Raw genomic sequence first — 23,174 nt, 5'->3', positions numbered from 1 at the left:
AAAAAGGCCAGGACCCTAGAAAACTGAACTTGCCTCAGGTATTACAGTATCTAGCTGAGCTGCTGAACAGTGGACTTTCATTTTCTTCCATAAAAATCCATGCCTTAGCCATTTCTGCAGAATTCAACATGGATCCTCCTTTATTTTCTCACCCACTCTTACGACAGTTCTTCAGAAGGGCTAAGAATATAAGACCACCAAGGAAACAACCAATACCAGCCTGGGATCTTAATTACATACTAGAAAAATTAACATTGCCTCCTTTTGAACCAGCTGCCTCAACAGATTTGCAATATTTGTCCTGGAAAACAGCCTTCCTTCTGGCTATCACTTCAGCTCGTAGGGTTTCGGAACTACAGGCCCTCATGGCGGTGCAGCCCTTTCTCATCTTCCATCAGGACAGGGTTTCCCTTCGTACCAACCCATCATTTATGCCTAAAGTGGTATCCAGGGTAGCTTTAAATCAAGCCATACACCTACCTACCTTTTACCCCAATCCTCAAAACAAAGGGGAAAGGCTGCTACACTCTTTAGACATCCATAGGCAGCTACGTTATTATTTGGACAGAACAAAGTCCTTCAGGAAATCAGAACAACTCTTTGTGTCCTATGCTGTAGGGGCTCAAGGGAAGCCAGTTACCAAGCAGACTATTTCAAAGTGGATAGGCCACTGCATACGGTTTTGTTATTCCTATCATGGGAAATCTATTCCTACAGGCATCAGATCCCACTCCACCAGGGCCACAGCTACCTCTACAGCCTTCCTCAGAGGAGTTCCTACCAAAGATATTTTGGAGGCAGCCACTTGGAGTTCTGTACATACCTTCACAAAACACTACCACCTGCCTTTATATTCCAAAACTAGAGCAGGCTTTGCCACTGCTGTGTTGCAGGGCATTCTGGCTCATCCCAGTTCCAGCTAGTACCTACCACTCTGTGCGTTGCTTTGGGACTCTACCCATCAGTGATTACTGCAGCTGTATGCACGATGAACATAGTACAGTTTTGTACCTACCATAAATGTAGATGTTCGAGTGCTAATACAGCTGCAGTACAGGTTTCCCTCCCTCCTTCCCCACTTGGTAAAGGCATGGGACCTAACCCCCTCTTCATACAACCTGACTGGGTTATCCTTCTATGGTTTATTTGCTTGCAACTACTGATTTTGGATTATATTGCATTGCATGTATATATATATACATATATATATATATATATATATATATATATATAATTTATGTATTGCCTTCCTTCTGGTGGCTTCTGACATCTGGGGCAAGAAAGACTGAAGAACATGGCGTCGGCTGTGTCTTATATACTCCGGCCTCACTGACGTCAGGAGAGAAAGCGACAACAACCGACGCCGGACCTAGACTTTGGAATTCGGCCGACCGAGGACCCGCCTGATGGCAGAGAACCCATCAGTGATTACTGCAGCTGTATTAGCACTCGAACATCTACATTTATGGTAGGTACAAAACTGTACTGTCTCGCACTAAGTGATTTACCAGATAATAATAAGCGATATTAGAAAGGGCAAGGAGTTACTAACAAAATGACACTAAGATTGTTAGTCTAGCATGTCCTGCAGTGGAGAAATTAAACAGTTTGTGACTTACTAATCATATTTTCAAATCTATGTTTACACTTTCATAACTGAGACCTACATGTTATAGAGTTGTATGGAGTGAAACACCATTGTAGGAAACAGGACAGCTCACTGCACACTATTGTGGAAATATTGCTAGCCGTTTTCTAGTAATTATGAAAGTAAGTAATACTTCCACATGTACATAATTCTCAAAAATCTGAGTGACTTACAAACTGTTGCATGACATTAAGTGAAACCTTAAATATCTTTGAAGAAAACTGTCTTTGACGTCTGCACTGTAAGTTGCACATTTTTCGACATATCCATAATCGTTTCGCTAACTATATGATTTTATATTTCTGTAAATATCTCAATAAACAAGCACTTCTAGTGGAATTTCTTGTTGTCATGTGAAGTCTTATGTCTAGTTAACAAAAATGTTCTAACAATATATGTCTAGGTTGTCGAGTTTTCAAAATATGAAAAAAATTGCAAAAATATAATTTGGGGTTTGCGTGCATTACAACATACTACAGTATTAGTGGAAAAGACAATGAATGAACTTACTATTATCAGTTTAAGGAATATTTCTTACTGATAACATTGTTATTTGTACAGTTTTAATAGCTTTTACTCTTCACAAAATATTTACATTTGTCTGTCTTATGCTTTTAAGCTAATTTTTCAGAAAATTCTGTGGAATGCCAAGATGTGTGCTGGCTGCTAGAGGTGCAACATCCCACACAACCCCACACCACATAGGTGTTCATGAGTTAAGATGCTAAATTATTCACTATTCACCCTTTCAACTTTAATTATTAACCATAAATGGATCAGTTCAGATATGACAAAGACATACGACTATGTATCATCAGAGGATCATAGGATATACAAGGCAAATGGGCTTAGTGGCTATTTACCTCTTGCCAGTACCCATGCTTATGCTTTACCAGCTTTTAAAAGGAGGGACAGGTCAGTTTGGCCAAGGGTGAATATGTGCACACCCACCCTGTTACCTAGTCCTCTTCCAAAGGGCTACAACATATCATACTGCTTGACATGCAGTAGAAGTTTGTTCCAGAGGATGGGAAGGCATTGCATGGCAAATCTATCCCTCCACCTTGTTTTGTTAACTTGCTGAAGCATTCTTAATGCTTTATCTACAATGATTAAGCTAGATCCTACCCACCCCCTACAAAAAAATATGGTAAGGTTTGCATTGACTTTCATATATCTTAAAAGTTACTGAATTCATCACCACCAGCATGCCGATGTATCGCTACTTGAAGGACAATAGTAATCAACCGGGTCAATATTATGTGATCGAAGAATCTCTTCTTCGAACACATAATACTTGACATATATACAGTGAACGATGTAAACCACGAACAGCCATGTCCTCCTTGGGGAAAAAACTCAAGTTGGCCGTTATCGGGAATTGTCCTTTTCTTCAATGTAGAGCGTTCTCGGAGTTGGTGTATTTAGTTAGGGGGGTGTGGGGGGCAAAGCCCCCCACTTCATTAGTGTTTCTAAAGTTTGTTTTTATTTTTATGGCCATGTGAATTTTTTCCCAGAGGAAAACAATTGAGGACGTGGCCGTTCGCAGTTTACAGCGTTCGCTGTATATGTGTCGAATATTATTTGTTCGAAGAGGAGATTCTTCGATCACATAATATAGACCCAATCAATCTTATGACCAAGAACATGAGCTTTTAGTGAGATGTTACAGAACATTACAACATCTTATTTTGTTACATAAAACTGGAATATTGAATTCAAACATTCAGAGTAATATGACACAATACAATAAATTGCAACTATGTACAGATATGTTAAAATAACTGCTTATTAAAGACTACGAGTAATGCAAGCATAGCAAATGCTACAAGGCTTAAAAAATGTAAAATAAATAGAATGCCTACAAAACAATGTTATGAGTGCTTAAAGGTCCGCTGTCACATCTTTTGGTTTGGTAACTTCTGTACAACTGGAGCCTTTCTTCCTAAGCCTCTACTTCAGATACATAATCTTGCTCAAACAGGCAAACACAGTAAACAAAATAAATAATCTAGATAAATACATAAGGCAGCATGCTTACCAAAGCTCTATGGTCAAACAGGACAAAACCCCAAACTATGTCCAAGATATGACAGCTACAGCACGCAGTGAAACAAGCAGTGTACTGTAGAAATATTCTGATAAAGCTCAAGACCAACAGAAAATGCAAGAAAATAAATCAGTGAAAAATGGCAAACCACTGTGTCATCAATAAAGATCAGGCCTTAAGCAGCTAAAACTGGAACAAAACTGAACCAAAACACACACGGATTACATTTAATTTATAATCTTTGAGCTCAGCACTTGTTCAGAACTAGTTGTAAGCACTAAATAAGCTACAAATTACTACAGCACTCAACTTTCCTCACTTGTCTAGATGAAAGCAGTTTTTAATACTTAATAAATGAGCACCTATCCAGGCATGTCTAAGGGTCAGCTCCCTGTGTTTTCTCCTGTCTACCTGATGAATCTGGGCATCTTGGGGCAATGCAGCAATTGTCTCATGTACACAGACAACTCTCTCTTCCTACCACCCAACACTACAACCTGTGAGAGATGCACTTATATAGCCAAACTGGAAATAAAGCTCTCTTCACCCAAGACTGGACTAGACAGTCAAGAGGAGAAGGTAAACACCTGCACCACACCACACACTCATCACACAGTCCCTCCAAACCTACACCACCAAAACATACACATAGAAACACAAAACACACACCTACATTCACAGAGGTTCTCAATAAAAATCCGCCCAAGCAACAAGGACCTCCAAAGCAGAAACGCAAGCAACCTCCACCTCCCCAACACAACCCAAATGACACATAGCCCACAAACTCAGTGTGCCACCCAACCACAGCGCATAAGGCATAACAACGTGCCCAACACTCTAGTAAGAGGTGACTCTATAGTCAGGCACACTGATGTCCCACTCACCAGGCTAAACAAGGAGAAAGTTACTGTCAGCTGCCTGTCAGGTGCCACGATCCATCACAACACAAGCACTCAGGTCACTCCACAAGTATAAATATGACTCTGTCACCGTTAGTGTTGGTGTGAATGACCTGAGATGTACCTCCCTGCACTACATGAAAAGAGACATGGAGAAGTTGTCCGATCTTGCAGCCCAGGAAGGTATGACCCTAGCCCTGAGTAGTATTTTGCCATCACCCAGAATTATACCACAGTACAAGGACAAAATGACTGACTTCAACAATTGGCTAAGCTTCTGGTGTCATTCTAAGTGGATCCAGTATCTGTCTGCCTGGGAAAACATGACTGACAGACCATGATGCTTTGCCAGAGATGTCTTGCACCTGTCGCCCTTGTGATTCCAGATACTGGCTATGGCTCTTGCCACCCCTATAGTGCCTTTTTTAGGCAAGGTTCAAATGACAACTTCACCACCGTAACAGGTACACGCAAGAAAAATCTGAAGGTAATGCTACTCAATGCTAGAAGTCTAAACCTCAAAATGCACTTACTCGAGGCACTCCTCAAAATGGAGAGCATCGACATCTGTGCAGTGACAGAGACCTGGTTCAAGGCTCCAGAGAGCAGCCCTGCATTACCAGGCTGTAATTCATACCACACCTTTCGGCCACCTAACCTGGACCGAAACACTAAAGGTGGAGGTGTGTCCATATTCATTAAGGATATCCACACCTCCAGGCTAGTTGCTCAGCAGAATGCATCCGAGATTATCCAAATGCAACTAACTCTGGGCAAAACCGCAATCCAAACTGCAGCTTGCTACAGATCCCCCACCATGCCCCAGGATTCCCACTCCTCATTTTTTGATACACTGGAAAATATTAGGGTACAATCTTTACACCCTAATAATGGGTGATTTCAACTACCCCACCATTAACTGGGAAAAAGTACAGTTTTGTACCTACCATAAATGTAGATGTTCGAAGATCCACATTGCTGCAGTCCTTACACTTGGGTAGTCCGCTGTCCTTGGTCAGCCCGAATATCAAAGTATAAGGCTGACGTCGGTCAAGGCGCATTAGACTGACATCAGGACGTCAGGGTACAAATGCGCATGACCGACGTCATATCCTCAGTCTTTTCTTGCCCCAGATGTCAGAAGACCCTAACAAGAAAGGTCAAAACCCAAAGACAACAAAACCAACAACCAACCACCCTAGCACTAATAATATGTACAATATACACAATATTTACAATCCAACCCACACAACCGCCTCTAACTATAGAGGGGAAGGAGGGAGGGTAAATTGGACTGCAGCAATGTGGATCTTCGAACATCTACATTTATGGTAGGTACAAAACTGTACTATGTTCTTCATCTCACATTGCTGCAGTCCTTACACTTGGGTAGAATCCTAAAGCAGAGGTAAGGGAGGATGGCACAACTATAAAGAAGCAGGAGCTGCCAAAATGCCCTGTAAAATAGCAGTGGCAAAACCAGCCCTAGATTTAGAGTAAAGTGGAAGGTGATAATGCTTAGAGAAAGTATGCACAGAACTCCAAGTAGCTGCCTCCAAGATATCTTTAGTTGCCACCCCCCTTAAAAAAGCTGTTGAAGTGGCAGTAGCCCTAGTGGAATGAGGCCTAATCCCAGCTGGAACCTCCTTGCCATGATGGGAATAACAGAAAGCAATGCAAAACCCAATCCACTTAGAAATAGTTTGTTTTGACACAGGCTTGCCCTGAGAATTCAAAGCAAAAGAAACAAATAACTGCTGAGACTTCCTGAACCCTTTAGTTCTGCTCAAATAATATCGCAACTGCCTGTGTATATCCAAAGTGTGCAAAATCTTTTCCCCTTTATTTTGGGGGTTTGCATAAAAGGTAGGCAAATGAATAGTTTGGTTTAAAGACACACTAGAAACCACTTTAGGCATAAAGGAAGGATTAGTACGCAAAGATACCCTATCCTTATGGAAAATTAAGAAAGGCTCAACTGCCATAAGGGCCTGTAATTCAGAAACCCTTCTCGCAGAGGTAATGGCTAACAAAAAAGCAGTCTTCCATGATAAATATTTCAACTCAGCAGTAGCTGCAGGCTCAAAAGGTTGTAGAGTGAGTTTCTCCAACACAAAATTGAGATCCCAAGCAGGAGTAGGAGCTCTTCGTGGGGGTCTTATATTCTTTGCCCCTCTAAGGAATTGCTTAAACAAAGGATGAGAAAACAATGGTGGTTCACAATCATAGTGAGCAGAAATTGCTGCAGCATGAATCTTAATAGAAGAGAAGGACAAACCTTTGTCCAGTAACTCAGTAAGATATTGAAGAGCCACACTTAAATTAGGCTTAGAAACATCAAATGCTTTTGCTGCACTCCAAAATAAAAAATCTCTTCCATTTATCTGCGTACACTTTCCTTGTACTAGGCCTTCTGGCTTCCAAAATAACATTCAAAACTTGCTGTGGAAGCTGCAACCCTCCAGGGTTTAAAACAGAATATGCCAGGCTGTCAGGTGAAGAGAGTGAAGTTTGACATTGAGTAAATGACTGTTCTCCTGAGTCAGCAGGTGTGGAATTGAAGGTAAAGGCCATGGAGGCTCCCATACCAGACTTCTCAGTAGTGGGTACCAATGCTGTCGAGGCCAATCTGGAGCTATTAAAATCATCTTTGGCTTGTCCTGTCTGACCTTCAGAAGTACCTTTGGGAGGAGAGGCAGAGGTGGAAAGGCATACACATGAAGATTGCTCCAATTGAATGAAAGAGCATCCACTTTCCAAGCTGTGGGATGAAAACTTTTGTGCAAAACTTTGGCAGCTGGTAGTTTAGTGGAGAAGCGAACAGATCTATGTCTGGAGTTCCCCATGACACTGTCAATTTCTGAAATACATGAGGATCCAATTTCCACTCGTGGGGATCCATAATTTGTCTGCTCAACACATCTGCTAAGGAGTTCTGTGCTCCGGCAGAAACCTTGCCTGAAGATTTAGCTGTAAACTGAGAGCAGTCTCCCACAAAATCATTGCTTGTCTGCACAGAGGATAAGAATGTGTTCCCCCTTGCTTGTTGATGTACCACATGACAGTTGTGTTGTCTGTTAGAATCAACACCTGCCCTGGAAGAAGTAAATCCTTGAAAGCTATTAATGCAAATTGGACTGATAACATCTCCTTCAGGTTGATATGTAGATGTAGAAGTCTGGCAGGCCACGTGTCTTGTATCCACTTTCCATTTAGATGAGCTCCCCAAGCTTTGTCTGAGGCATCTGTCGTTAGAATCTGACTTGCCTCTGGCCGGGTCACGGAGAGTCCCTTGTTTAGGTGACATTCCTGAGCCCACCACAAAAATTCCTTTTGAATGCAAGGTAGTATCTGAATGACAGTGTCCAAACCTTGGCAGTGCTGTGTCCATACATTTTTGAGATACCATTGTAGCTTCCTCATATGCAGTTTGGCATTGGGAAGCACCAGAATACAAGATGCCATGAACCCCAAGGCTTGAAGGACTGTCCTTGCAGTCAGCCTGGACTGATGAGACAATTGATGGAAGTAAAGAGAAAGATTCTTTTGTTTGTCCGGGGTCAAAAAGGCCATCAGGGATGCTGTATTCAGTCTCACACCCAGAAAGCACATGTCCTGAGAGGGTACTAGACTGGACTTTATTTCGTTCACAGAATACCCCAGGCATCTTAGCACTGCTATCACATAGTGTAGATGATGAAGAAGTTCTTCTTTCCTTGAGCCAGAATCAGACAATCGTCCAAATAAGGATAGATCTGTATTCCTCTTAGTCTGAAGAAAGCTATCACTGGAGCCAGAACCTTCGTGAATACTCTGGGTGCAGTAGATAAGCCAAAGGGCAATGCAGAGAACTGATAATGAGAAGTCCCAGCCGAAACGTAGATACTTCCTGCAACTTAGCCTGATAGGAACATGAAGGTAAGCCTCCTTGAGATCCAGAGTCACCATCCAATGATCTTTGCCCAGCAGAGGTAAAAGCTGTTGTAACGTCAACATTTTGAACTTGGGAATGTCCAGATAAGTGTTGAGGATAGATAAATCCAAAATTGGTCTCCACGTGTTCCCCTTCTTTGGTACTAGGAACAGGCGAGAATAAAATCCTAGGCCCACTTCTGACAGAGGGACCGCTGAATGGCTCCTATTTGGAGCAGCAGAGAAATCTGTTTGTGAGCCTCTATTCTTTGCTGAGGAGGAACGTCTGGCATGCCTTTGAAAGGAGGCAAGGTATGGAAATAAAATCTGTAACCTTGGTGTATGATATCCAATACCCATCTGTCTTGGGTAATTAAACTCCAATTTTCTTTGAAAAGTGCCAACCTTCCTCCCAAAGGTGCTGCCAGTCGAGAAGATTCTGGCAGCTGAAAAGGTAGGTCATTGGGTCTGTTTACGAAAGGACTGACCCCTGCCCTCACCCGAAGACTGTGCAGGTGAACTCCCTGTTCTAGGCCTGAAAGAGCCCTGAGCTCTGCCCCTACCCCGTCTAGACCTGCCCCTAGACTGGGAATCATAAGAAGGATACGTCCACCCCTTAGTAGGCCAATTTCTGCTAAACTTCGGAGGCTGAACCTGCAAAAAATCTTTAACAGTCTGCATAGACTTAGCCTTGTCTTCCATTTTCTTTAAGACTGCCTCAACAGGAGAACCAAATAACACATCAGATTGTAAAGGAGCATCCAAAATCCTTGTCTTAACATGGTCAGATAAATTCTGATCCCTCAGCCAGGCGTGCCTGCGAAGAACTGACCCTGTGGCAGCCACCCTAGACGAGGCCTGTACAGCATCAAAACCACATTGCAAAGAATGCTTACCCACTTGTTCAGAGACATGTACCAAATCCTGTAACTCTTTACAGTCAATACCTTCCGCCAGAGCATCTACCTTAGACTTCAATTGAGACAGTAGAGAGTTTTGGTATTTCAACATGTGAAACTGGCAATTTAGAGCCCTCATAGCCAGGGTGGAAGACGTATAAACTTTCTTTCCCCATCTATCCAAAGCCCTAGCCTCTTTATCTGGAGGAACCGGATTTTTAACAACAGAAGCCTTAACACCCTTAGGCCCCTGACTAACAGTTTCTGGGTCCGCCCTAGGACTCTTAAAAAGAAACTTATGAGCTTCAGGCACCCTATAATACCTATCCGGCTTAACAGGAGCAGGAGGCAAGGAATCAGGATTAAGAGAAGCCTCTGCAAACACATCCTCCACAACATCCAGAACAGGAGGTATAGCCAAAGGCCTATGCTGGGGTAAAAACAGAAATTCCCTAAGCCTTTTCCTGGAATCAGAGAAATCCTGACCTTCCCACTTAAAATGCTCCCTCATGGAATGGAGGGTCTCTGAAAAAGAAGAATCCTCAGGAGGAGAAGCAGAAGGAGTAGAATCATCCACATCAGAATCAGAATAAGGAGAATACTCCTGCAAGTCTTCAGCCGAAGACTCTGAAACATCTGAAGCCTGCTCAAAAGTCCCTAACTCAGGCTCCACCCTAGGCCTCTTATCAGGAGGGGGCAAAGAACCTCTAATTAAGGTAATCAAATCCTCTGCCATTTTAAGCATATGCTTCTTGGGCACAGATCCTGAAGAACTAGGAGTGACACCAACTGAAGCTAAACCTGGCCTGCCTCTGGGAGAAGCCTTGGAAACAGAAGGCCTAACCACCCTAGGAAGGGAGGGGAGTACAGTAACCTGAGAAGCCCCTTCAGCCTGACTTGCCTCCTGAGAGGCCACATCCTGCAATAACAAGGTCTCCCCCTGGGCCTCCAGAGAAACCTCCGGTGGAACCACCGGCTCCACCGATACCTCTAAAGAACCGGCCCGTGCGGACGACTCGTCTACCCTGGGCTTAGCTGCTTTATCCTTGCGCTTCTTTGAAGAAGCGGACGCCGGAGCATCTGACGGCATAGTGTAATTGCACCGCTTCCCAAAGACTAACCTGGCACAATCTAACCTTCTCTTAATAGTGCGCTTATTGAATCTAGCACAAAAGCGACACCCAACAACGTCGTGCTCAGGCCCTAAACAAGGAATACACAAGGTATGATAATCTCTATGCGGTATCTGTTTCCCACAAGAAATACAGTTATTCACTTTTTCTGACATCCGGTAAACCACTGAGGCAAGAAAAAAGTAAAATATTCCCCAACGGGGTACTTAGCCAACTTTGACTCGGTCTGAAACTCCGAACTCGAAAAATTTCAGAACGCCGAACGGCACTTGCAACGCTGCTTCTGCATCGGACCATGCGGCAAAAAAGACTGAGGATATGACGTCGGTCATGCGCATTTGTACCCTGACGTCCTGATGCCAGTCTAATGCGCCTTGACCGACGTCAGCCTTATACTTTGATATTCGGGCCGACCGAGGACAGCGGACTACCCAAGTGTAAGGACTGCAGCAATGTGAGATGAAGAACATCTACTCATGTACCAACTCTTTCTTTCAATGTTTTGTGGAATTCATAAATTCCAACGCCTTGGATCAACTTATCCACACCCCCACCAGTGGCAGCAATATCCTAGACCTGGTCATTACCAACATGGGCAAGCGGTGTTCCACACCAGGGATCAATTCCTCATTGGTCAGATCCGACCACAAGCTAATCATCCTAGACATCCACATCCTGCCCCCACCCCCCATTAGGGAAACCACCGTAAAAAATTTCTCCAAAGCCAACTTCACGCTTCTTAAGACAGAAGTGGCAAACTTCACGACACCCATCTTCTTCTTTCGGCTGCTCCCGTTAGGGGTCGCCACAGCAAATGGACAATAGAAGTACGACTGCTGAATCCTACAGAAATGCACTTTATAAGCACTTACATGAGTGTATGGATCGTGCAATCACTAACAGAACCAAGATGTTATCCTCCAAAAAAAAGGAAGCCAATCTGGTGGTCCCCTGCCATAAACAAACTTTACAACAGAAGAAAAACTGTTGCAAAAAAGAGTAAAATCCCATAATTGGAGGAACTCCCTGGTCAGCCTCAGTAAGAAGCTGGGATCCCTCATAAAAATCCTCCAAAGCTAGTTACGAAAACAAAATTGCCACCGATTCTAAAGACAACCACAAAGCATTCTATAGCTATGTCAAGAATCTCAATGGCAACACTCAGATCTGCTCTGAGTTACAGCACAATGGCACTAAATATACAGAACCAACTGATAATGCCAACATCCTGGCATAGGTTCATAGGAGGGTACTAGGCTATTAGCTCTAGGGCCTATATAAGCCTAGCCAAAAATGCACCCTGGCTTTCGCCACCCAAGGTAGGTTCAGTGGTAACTTTACCCTCCTCTCACCCCCTAAAGGGCCCATCTCTATACCAGAAGAATGCAAAGTTCCTGTAATCTCGGCTGCACAGGTAAAAAACACACTCTCCAAAGCCAAGAACACAGCATCCATGGGACCTGACAACATCCCGGGCTGCGTTCTACACGAACTACAGAACGAACTGGCACCCCACCCAAATACTATGTTCAGCCATAGCTTCACCTCAGGCTTTGTGCCCACTGAATGGCGCACAGCGACGGTTATCCAACTCCACAAAGGGGGAGCCACCACGGACCCAGGAACTACTGCCCCATTAGCCTGATGAGCATGGTCTACAAGGCTATGGAACGTATCATCATGGAACTTATAAACAATGACATTGGTAATCGCCAAACTCTGGACCCCACCCAGTTCTGGTTTGTAAAATGCAGATCATGTCTCCTAAACCTGATAGACTTCTTTGAAGCGGTCACCAAAGCCGTAGATGAGGGTAAGGTGGTTCACACAGCCTATCGAGATCTTGCCAAGGCTTTCTGCACCATCCCCACTCTGAAATTATAGATAAACTCACTAAACTAGGTATAAATCTCTATGTCACAAGATGGGTTGCCAACTGGCTCACTGACAGAACCCACAATGTGAAAGTAGCAGACTCCAAATCCGACTTCAGACCAGTGACAAGTTGAGTACCACAGGGTTCAGTCCTGGGTCCTCTCCTGTTTGGTATCTACTTTTCTGAAGTACAGGCCAACACAGATGACTGCAAACTAGGAGCCATAATCGAAACTCCTAACCATGTGGACATCCTACAAAAGGGCCTCACTGAGACAGATGCCTGGGACAGATGCCTGGTGTCAAAGCCATGGCCTCAAGCTCAATGTCAAAAAGTGCACTGTCATCCCTTTTGGTAAAAAATCTGTATCCATGAACTACCACATAGGTGGTAGTCTACTTAACACCGAAAGTGTGATAAGAGACCTTGGGACACAGGTGGACAGTAGTCTCTCCTTTGATAATCACATAACCACAGTAGTCAGGAAATCCTTCTACATGGCACACATCATCACAAAAGGTTTCTCATCCAGGAAAAAAGGTCATTGCTCCCTTTTACTCATCACTCATAGATTCATAGATTAGTACTAGGCTAACTGTCCTTGTCGGCCATTTTAAGCCTAGCCAATTATCCCATGTGAGAATCAAACCCTGCACCTTGTATTTCTAAGGTAAGCACCTTAACCATTACGCCAGCCTACCATCCCCTATAAATACCTATAAGACCTATAAATGGATCTTTAGACCCATTATAAAATACAGTGCCCCTTTTGGCATGTAACTCACAAGACATCTACAACAACTGAAAAGGCCGCAGAAATACCTCACAAAGAAGATTACTAGCATCAAACAGATGCCCTACGCAGACCGTCTCAAAAAACTCCAGCTTTACTCCATCGCATACTGCCTACTCAGAAGCGATCTCTGCCTAACATACAAAGCTATGTCAAACCCAGAGCTTTTGGACATGCTCCACTTAAAGAAATCCCAGTCCCTCCAAGCTACATGCTCTAGGGATCTAAATCTTGTCACCACAAAAAAACAGAACATGCTGGAGGGATAGATTCCTGTCCCACAGACTTCCCATACTCTGGAACAAACTACCTATCTATATCAAACAAAGCTCCTCATTAGCACTCTTCAAGAAAAATCTCGATGACTGGATGGGAGATAGGAAATTCACCCCGGGGATCACTTCTGTGGCTCTGCTTGACAGGGGCACAGGAAAATAACTTTCTTGGGTGGCAAGAGCCAGGATACCTTTTTGGCTAGGCTTATATAGGCCCTAGGGCCAACAGCCTAGTACCTACCTATGAACCTATAATATGTTGAGGATGGTGCTCAGATACTACTGAACTCACAAATCACATATGCAGCAACACCCACGGGCAAACCTGCCTGGACACCAGCCGCTACAACTTAAAAAAACAATTTTAGCAGCACCTTTTTCAGAGTGATGGTTAACGACTTCAGTTTTATATTACAGCAGCTTTAATTTGTAGATCGCTATTGCACCATTCATCAGTACAGCATTTTCTGCACAGTATCCTCTATTTAAAGCATGAGGCACATTAATATATTTGGTATGCAACCTGTTAATATTTTACTGCTCTGTGACTGTATTAAAACTAGCAACATACTTGTAGATGTCTGAAATAGTAACAGCCAGGTAAGAATGGAAATGGGCATTAATTCAGAGATTTATTCCTACCTACTGACCCACATGTCCACCCACACACACAAAACTTAAATCATATAGAGCAGCTGCTCCCACAATTACTTTCTGTACATGATACTTAGACACTATTTACGCACCTTCAGTATGACAAGTCCATTCTTATCTACACAAATAGCTACAGAAATTCTGGTAGGCTGACCTTTCAAGGCACATGCTGTATTTACTGACTAATCTAGGACATTATGTTTATGGTCAGTGATTTCTAATCACCGAATATAACTAGGGATCACTATGCAGACACAGCAGTACATGACTAGTGACACCCCATTTGACCATACTTGGGTGAATGACAGAAAAAATATATAAAATCATTGTGTGGGGCTCTGTCAACTCTCCCCAAAATGACAGGCTGTACAACTGCCAATACCTTGGTAAACATATCATCATCCATGACATGCAACTACTGGGTCTACAAGATGAAAATACTAACTTCAGAAGTCTGACTAGAGTTTCATACATTGTGCATCACTGAAATTAACTACTAATATCATTATAAAAGTGGTGAGAATACCTAATAAGATCCGCAGTTATGTTCAAGTTCAGTGTTCACTGGACATTTACTAACTTTACTACAATAACAGCAGAACATTTGTCTCACATAGGAAATACATTCAGCCAACATCTTAGAAGTGAAATGAAAGCATTTTTGAGCAGTAGACAGCAAATTATGGAATGCTCAGCATTACCTGGGACACATCATATGAAGACAAGCCATCTCTCTGATGAACTTCTAGCTCTGCTTGTTGTTGCTGAAGTTGCCTAAAAGCACAAAATAAGACTTGTAAAGTACTATTACAGAAACACATTTCCTTCATAATCTAATGTCTGCTGTGAGTGTTAACTCCTTGAAATTAATCTAAGTCTGCGTAACAACTTGCAACAGGGTTAAATAAGGCACACTAGTTATTGAGAAATAACCATAAAAGTATAACTGTTTGTGGTATTCGCAATAAATAACAAAGAACTTGCCATACCAGTTACTCTTTAAAGATAATGTTCAACACAGGGAAAAAACTTTTATTTATTTATTTATTTTTTACACAGAAAATATTTGTATCCAACGTTGTGTATGTGAGCACACTTTTTGTGAAAATAAAATCTGGTTTCAAGCCAGAAAATGGTTATCTAAGGTACTCCCTGCCATATATAAGGCATGAATATTAAGAGGCCTGCCCCTAGATATATATGTCATGCTGGAGGCAGGGGCAAGTCTAATCCCTTCTGAAACAATTATTTACTTGTCAACCTGCTAAATTATCAGTTTGCCAAAAAACTATAAAGAACCAGAAGGAGGACAACCAACACTGGTTGAGCTAGTTCCTCCTGATCTGGGGGGATATCTTTGAAATGGGAAAGCTTCTTGGCCAGGAAGTATGCTGGAGGGTGAAGCAGCAAGGCTATAAAGGAAGGGGGGAGGTGGAAATAATAATTCCTATCTGTATCTTAAGATGAAGTGGATCTCCTTCCTTATAAAGTCTGCCGATGTCTCCTTCCAAAGCCGCCTCTTAATTTAATTGGTGACCTTGGAATGTTGATGGATAAGGAAGGCTAAGCAGATATCACCTTAACTGGGTATGGAGATGTGTGTCCTAGTCTATCAGAGTAGCTAAGGGTATTAAAACTTGTGATCTTTTTGGAGAGGAAAGGATGAGGTGTTCGGAGATGACTTAGATGCAAGGTTACATGCATATGAAGGGGGAATTTTATTCACTGATAAGGATGAGCTGTGCAAGTTAGCAATAGTTTCTAACCCTGGCACAGAAACAGTGATCAATGGAAAGAGTTTATTATCAAAACAGGTACCAGTTTCCCTGACGGCAACACTGCACTTAAGTGAAATATCAATATAGCATGTGAAAAGCATGCTAGACTTATCAAATGAATCCACTCCACATTTCCTGGTGCTGACTGTAAGCTCAAGATGAATACTCTCACCATGTGCGGTCCAGCCATTGTTGCAGAACTTGAGAATTAAAGTGGGATTTCATAGCAGCCCTAGTTTGCAACATCAGCACACTCAATAAACCAGTCACATGATATCAACTTTCTTTTCATGTGAGTCTAGTGGGGCATCACTGGTGATAGTTGTGTCTAGTGCGAATACCACTAACCATAGTGCTATAAGGATGTTTACTTTAACTGCGATTTATAGCACGGCCCAGTGTGCTACTGCTGTCCTTTGTGGACGGACCACTCTGAAGCTGCAACTCAATGCACTGATTTGGAGACATTTTCAACCTAAATCAGAATTTTTCGAGTATCTCTACACCAAGGAAGCAACAACTATACTGCACTTGATTTTGTTTTGCTTTCTCTGTTAGAAGAAATGTTTCTGAAGCATTTTAACTACAACTGCATTATTTTTCTTCAACTAAAAGTTTGCCTAGTAAGGCGTTGGGGCCATATTACAAACTGTAATACTCTTTCTTGTGACAGAGGGTTAATGCTGCCATTTTTAAGTGTCTAAGCATCACTGGCTCCTCCAGATTTGTTTGCTGGTTGGTTGTCTTGTTTCTTTTGCTTGAACTGCTATTTATTGAGAGACCAAGCACTGAGTAGGGCTTTGACTAGCACCACTATAGCAGCAGCTGTATAGTGGTCAGTCAATGCATTATCATTTTTCCATTGTTTAGGTCGCTTGTATTGTCACTGTTTTTCTGGTTTGTCAGTTGCTCAACTGTGTTCAGAGTAACATTAGCTTGTGCTTACCTTAGCTTGGCTGCTCTGATTTGCTTGAAACTGTACTGACAGTATCAATGAGCTGCATGTTGCTCTGCTGACATCAATTCGTCAGGCCCCATTTAGCTTCTTTGTGCACTTAGCCAGATAACGCTTAAAACACTGAATAATATGAGAGGTCAGCAAACTTGTTCCCCTCTGACACCAGCCTCTTAGCACTTGGCATTTTAAGGCATGATCTCCTACTTAATACAGAAAGCGCTATCTGTGACAGATGTACATATTTAGCTAAGCATCTATATCTTTTGAAGTGTTTGTGGCCAGTCCTTCTCCTAATTCCAAAGGGTTTTCCACATTCGCCTTTTTGGCCACAGAAAAATTATTAACAGCTTCAATATCAGTATTCACGGCTGAAGAGGAGTACTCAGTCAGTGTTTCCGAAGCATTATCTGATTTTCTGAAAATGGATTTCGTTCTTTTCCTCCTCCTCTTGGTCCGAGCTTGATGAGCCTTATCTAAAAATGTTACTGATTTTTGTGTGGTGAATGGTCTACCACTAGCATAATCCCTTGCATTCCTTTGGAATTTTTTGAGTTTATGATCCTTAAGTTCCTTTTCCAGGATCATTAAATCTTTAGTTAGCTAAAAAAAATTGCTACTGAAAAGAATCTTGTGTTTGGAGGTTCCCTAGTACCAGATCGCAGACACAGTTTGTCAAAGGCGTCTTGAACTAACCGACAACAGCGAAAAGGCAAAATAGCGAAGCAGCTTTTCAGCGAATTCTTTCCCTGGGAAAGAATTTGCTTGTCCGCTTTTGTTAGTTTGCCGTTTTCGGCACTGCAGTGCGATCTCAGAGTTGGTATATTTAAGTAGGGGGGGTGGGGGGCACCCCCCCCCAATTATGTAATGTTTTACAGTTTGTTTGTTTTTTTATTTCGGAACAGCGATTTTTTTTTCCCTTGGAAAAAAATCGCTATTCTGAGGTTTTGATGTAAGCTTTCGTTTACATGGGGTCGATTATTTATCGTTCACTTTTGTACGGGTGCGATAAGATAATATAGACCCATGTTTGGAACAGCCTCACGCCTCACAGAGTTTGAAATACCTCTACCATAGACTTATCCACTGATTGTTCATAAAAAGATAACATTTTCACAAAACTCACGGAGGCTGTTTGCTGGGCCTGATATCATTTGGCCATCAATGTATCATCTGTTTGTTTAACCAAGGACTGTAGACAAACCCTTAGCCCCCGTGGCAACAACCCCCTTAAGTTATAAGCTTTAAATAATTTGAAGAGCCAAACATTCGTTCTCAAATTCTTTACAGCACTTGATAATTTCTGAAAAGCAGCTATACACGTTATTGATGGCTCATGTACAGTACCTGTGTTAGAACCGGGAATATTTTCCACAACTTCAAAAATACGAATGTCCTCTTTATCAGCAGCCAGACCAGTTACCAGACCTAGCAAATGCATGATGAATCGTTTCCAAAATAATTACCATGTCTGATTTTAAGAAATGATGTTCAATGAAACACAATAACATGTGTGAATATACAAAAAGCCAAACTCTTTAGCACCAGTTCAAATGTTGGCACCAATTCAAGAAAACAGGAAGGGGAAGTCTAGGTTTCAGCCAAGAATAAAAACAGATGCATTCACCAACAGACAACACTTAAAATGTATTCTAAAGTAAATAATCTTGTTTCAAACATGCATCCACCAACAAACAATACTGATGCATGCAGAAGAGATGAGGCTACATGCACAGTAATTAAACTGCATCCACTGGTCAGAAATACTAGAAAGGATTCCAGTGATAGCAGAAAACACACGCATGGCTGCCTGAATGAGCCCCTCCACCCCCTGACAGCACTTGCCTCAGCACTGATCAACAAAAAGCTGAGAAATACCTGGAAATGGAACAGAAGTCCAAGCAAAGAACAAACAACTGACCAGGAAGCCAAAGACCACAGCAAATGAATCCAACAATGGTAGAAACCACTCCAGTTCACAGTTGTTGCAGAAAGAAACAATCCTTTACTGGTAAAACCACTGCAATTCACAGTTCATCAATTGCAGTGGTTTTACCAATAAAGGTGGAAAGTGACTGGGACAGGACAGCTCCCACCTGGGTGAGGGAGTATGGACCATGCCTTCTCTGGGATGGAAGTCTGGAAGGGGAGAGAGGTAGACAGTGGCAGGGCTGGGTGAGCTCCTGCCTAGGTGAGGAGGGGGGGGGTCAGGCAGAGCTCCCCACAATGGAAGTCCTTAAAGGAGTATTGGGGCAGACAGCAGCAGGGCCTAGAGAGCTCCTGCCTGGGTGAGCGGGGTCAAGCACAGCCCCCCCCCCCCCATGACGGAAGTCCTTAAGGGAGTGACTGGTGGACAGTGACGGGGTGTGGAAAGTTCCTGCCTGGGTGAGCGGGGTTAGGCAGAGCTCCCCATGATGGAAGTCCTTGAGGAAGCATCAGGTTGGATGGCGGATGGGCCTGGAGAGCTCCTGCCAGGGCGAAGGTATCCAACTTCATCCTATAACCAATAGCATCCTTGAAAAGTCCCCAGAGCTGCTCTGGATGAGAAAGCAGGGGGACTCTGAAGCCTTCATGAGAGTGGATCTGCCCCTTAGCGGCTGAGGGGAGCTCCGGAGGGGCGGATGGGATTGGAGGGAAGCTCCCCTAAGAGGGTCTGAGGGCATGAGCAATCCGGCACAATTTGGCAGTCAGCAGGAGACATGGAGGCAGCGGAGTCCCCTGATATGGGGGGCCTCGACCGGGGAAGGTCTCTTGGCCAGGTCGAAGGGGAGGCCTGCAGGGTTTGGCCCTAAAATAAGTCAGTAAAGGGAGTGCCAAGACAATGGGCGCGGGGCGTGGAGAGCTCACGCCTGGGTGAGTGGAGTCGGGCAGAGCTCCCCACGACAGAAGTTCTTGAGGGAGCAACTGACGGATGGTGGCAGGGCCTGGAAGGGTCCTGCCAGGGTGAAGGGATCCGACCTTACCTCATACCCAATGGCATCCCTGAAAAATCGCAAAGTCAGCAGAGGTGCCCAGGAGGGGAAAGCAGGGAGACTGGCTACCCTGGGAGGCCAGGTTACCATTCATACTGAACAGTCTAAACTGGGACATTTCTGTGTCCCAAAGATAATGTTCAGGATTCCAGGACAGAGACTTCCAAACTGGGACTGTCCTGGAAAAACCGGGACAGTTGGTCACCTTGTACTAAAGACACTGTAGGCAGACTGCACAAAGTAGGAATGATAAATCCAGTCACAGCAAAAGTCAGTGGGCACCATAAAAAATCCTGCATATTGCCAGACAAATTAGTAAATAACGTCTGAAAGTACCATATTTCTTTGGACTATCAAATCCCAGAGGGAAATTACTAATTTCAGGAGAGCCTGTGACTTCACACTACCTGCTTTAAAATATAATGCACCACAGTGACTAGAAAGTCAGCATAACTTTATACTCCTGTCCAGCCAGAGATCATAGAATGTGAAAAGAGACACTTTGAACTACCGTAATATCAAAGAGACTGCTGTGGAGCCTAGACAGTGCAAGTTCAGTGACTCTGGACTTGAATTTCCCAGAAGAGTTTCCTATCCTTAGTCAGGCTGCAAATTGGTCAGAGAGACCAAGACATACCTGAGTTGAAATTTGTAGGATATGTCCACATGATCACTTCTGATACATAGACATCTGGAAAAGAGCTCATTGATCAAACTCAGTGAGATGTTCAGGATATCAAAATAACACACACACAGTTATGAAGGTGGATATACTGAGATAGCAGCACACTTCAGACACAGAATGTAAAGAATCACATTAGCCAGATGCAAAACAGTTGCCTCCACAGTCTGGAGGGTGTGAAATGATAAAAGTTATGTTGAAAATGGGAGAAAGCAGAAGTCCAGCTGCAGACCCAGAATGACCACTCTTCTAGAGGAAAGACTGAAAGGTGGGAGGGTGGGAATTTTAAGGAGCTGAAAGATCTGCACTTTTCCCTAGCCACAACACAGGTGCTTTGGACCTAACAGTAAGTTGTCATTCAGGTGAGGAAAGGATGTAAATGTGAAAACTACGAAGACAGGCCATGAAAGCTAAGAGATACTTCAAGAAGACTTGAGGAGTAAATATCTACCTACAAGGAAAGACTGACTGGTTAAAAAGTACCAGCAGCTGTAAGAGACGGTAGCATGTATGGTTTAAATGAATAAGAATCAAACCTCTCAACTATTACAGATTTTTGCCTCATATTTTTAGCCTGTAACTCATAAAAATGTGGCTTTCTAGCAAATCACTGATAAATCATTGGAGAGGAAAGTTCAGAAAATAAAGACAGACATTTGAGATTCAGACTTTATACCCTTCAGAAAATTCACTCTAATGCAAACCTTTATATTACCAATTTTCTACGTTTGTAAGAGCAACATTTAAAAATTGTCCCTATTTTTGAGCCTCTGTCGCCCCATTATTTATGTCTTTGTCCAGATTTCTTGCTCTAAGAGGTTGAGAGCTATGAATAGGAATAAGAAGTGTCTCATCTCTATGGTGCAGAACTAGATGCTTTTCTCCAATAAAAAAAAAAAAAAAAAGAACTAAATTCTTCTCTCCCTTTTCTTCCTTACCATACTTATACTTTTTCTTTGTCTCTCTATCCCTCCTTTTTTGTAACATTCTAAAATTGTTATTACTGTCCTTCTGATTTGTTACTTATATCCTTCTTTTGATTTTTCAACCATTGTTAATTTTTTTTTTGTTACCATGTAGTACATAGCGGAGCTTTTCTCCTCGGGCCTCCACTGAAAACGGACTTGCATCCAGTTGGACTAGCCCGGTTAACAAATGTAAATAAATAAATAATAATAAATAAATAATAGACTAACTACAGCTTGAATCAAGAGTACTTTTTTTATAGAATGTAAGCTTTTAGCACACAGAAACCCAGAACAGGTCATAGATCTCCATGCTTTCTGGAAATCCCTCCCAAAAAAACTCAGTTTATTTTTATTTTACTTAATTTGTTTACTGGAGTTGTACATCAATGACAGTAGTGTATTTGCAAGCACAGCTGGGGGAAGAAATTCACAAAAACATATAACAGAACTAATATACATATCTTCTGTGATTAACTCTATCTATGCTCCAGACCAGCAGTGTATCCCTCACTGGTAAGATCAGACCATAAACTAATCTCACTGGATATTCACATCCCGACCCCACCCCCTGCCCAGAAAACCACAGTGAAAAACTTCTCAAAAGCAAATTTCACACTCCTCAAAACCGAGGTGGAATCCTTCAAAGCCGCCGGGCCTGTGGAAAATACGGCCCAGACCGCAGAATCCTTTATAGACGCATTCTATGAACACCTTCAGGAATGCATGGATCATGCGATCCCAAATAAAACCAAGACACAATCCTCCAAAGGCAGACGTCCTGTCTGGTGGACCCCAGCCATAAACAAACTATACAATAGAAGGAGGAAGCTACTAAATGATAGAGCAAAATCCCAAAAAGGGAAGGCATCACTGATCAGTATTAGCAAAAAACTACGGGCACTCATAAAATTGTCTAAGGCCAGTTTCGAGAAAAAAAATGCACAGGACATTAAGGATAATCACAAGGCTTTCTTTAGTTATGTTAGGAACCTGGGTGGTAATTCCCAGATATGCTCAGAATTAGTCCAAAATGACAAAAAATACACTGAACCCACAGACACTGCCAACATCCTAGCTGACAGGTTCAGTGCAAACTCCCCCCCCCCACTCCCCACCAAAAGGGCAAATATCTATCCCAGCAGAGTGCTGCCCCCCTGACATCTCAGATGCTCAGGTAAGAGCCACCCTCTCCAAAGCAAAAAACACAGCATCAATGGGACCAGATGGTGTCCCGGGCTGCGTCCTACATGAACTCGAAGAAGAGCTAAACCCAAACATAAAACTACTGTTCAATCTCAGCCTTACTACAGGATATGTGCCCAAAGAGTGGCGTACAGCAACAGTGGTCCCTCTCCATAAAGGTGGTGCCTCAATGGATCCTGGAAACTATCGCCCCATAAGCCTGACTAGCTTGGTCTGCAAAGCTATGGAAAGGATCATCATGGACGTCATAAATAAAGATATTGGGGACCTACAGACACTGGATCCTACCCAGTTTGGCTTTGTTAAGGGCAGATCCTTCCTCTTAAACCTGGTTGATTTCTTTGAAACAGTCACCAAGGCCATTGACGAGGGGAAGGTGGTCCACACAGCCTACCTGGGCCTCGCAAAAGCCTTCGATACAATACCCCACTCGGGCATTATAGATAAGCTCACCAGCTTAAATATAAACCCCTATGT

General features: G+C 42.9%; 1 protein-coding gene across 4 annotated transcripts in view; it reads right to left on the bottom strand.

Moving 5' to 3' along the window:
• Positions 1-23,174, bottom strand: part of ARNT2 (aryl hydrocarbon receptor nuclear translocator 2) — a 2,296,360-nt gene that overhangs the window by 603,043 nt on the left and 1,670,143 nt on the right. For all 4 annotated transcript variants that reach the window (XM_044077930.1, XM_044077931.1, XM_044077933.1 and 1 more), the window contains one exon: positions 14,841-14,913. In XM_044077930.1, the coding sequence (XP_043933865.1) occupies positions 14,841-14,913 (73 nt within the window). The remainder of the gene's footprint in view (positions 1-14,840; positions 14,914-23,174) is intronic.

This window comes from Protopterus annectens, chromosome 7.part0 (genome assembly GCF_019279795.1).
Source record: "Protopterus annectens isolate FY-2018-M chromosome 7.part0, PAN1.0, whole genome shotgun sequence".
Lineage (NCBI taxonomy): Eukaryota > Metazoa > Chordata > Ceratodontiformes > Protopteridae > Protopterus > Protopterus annectens.
The sequence above is the reverse complement of the archived record's forward strand: the minus strand, read 5'-3'. Positions and strand labels throughout refer to the sequence as shown.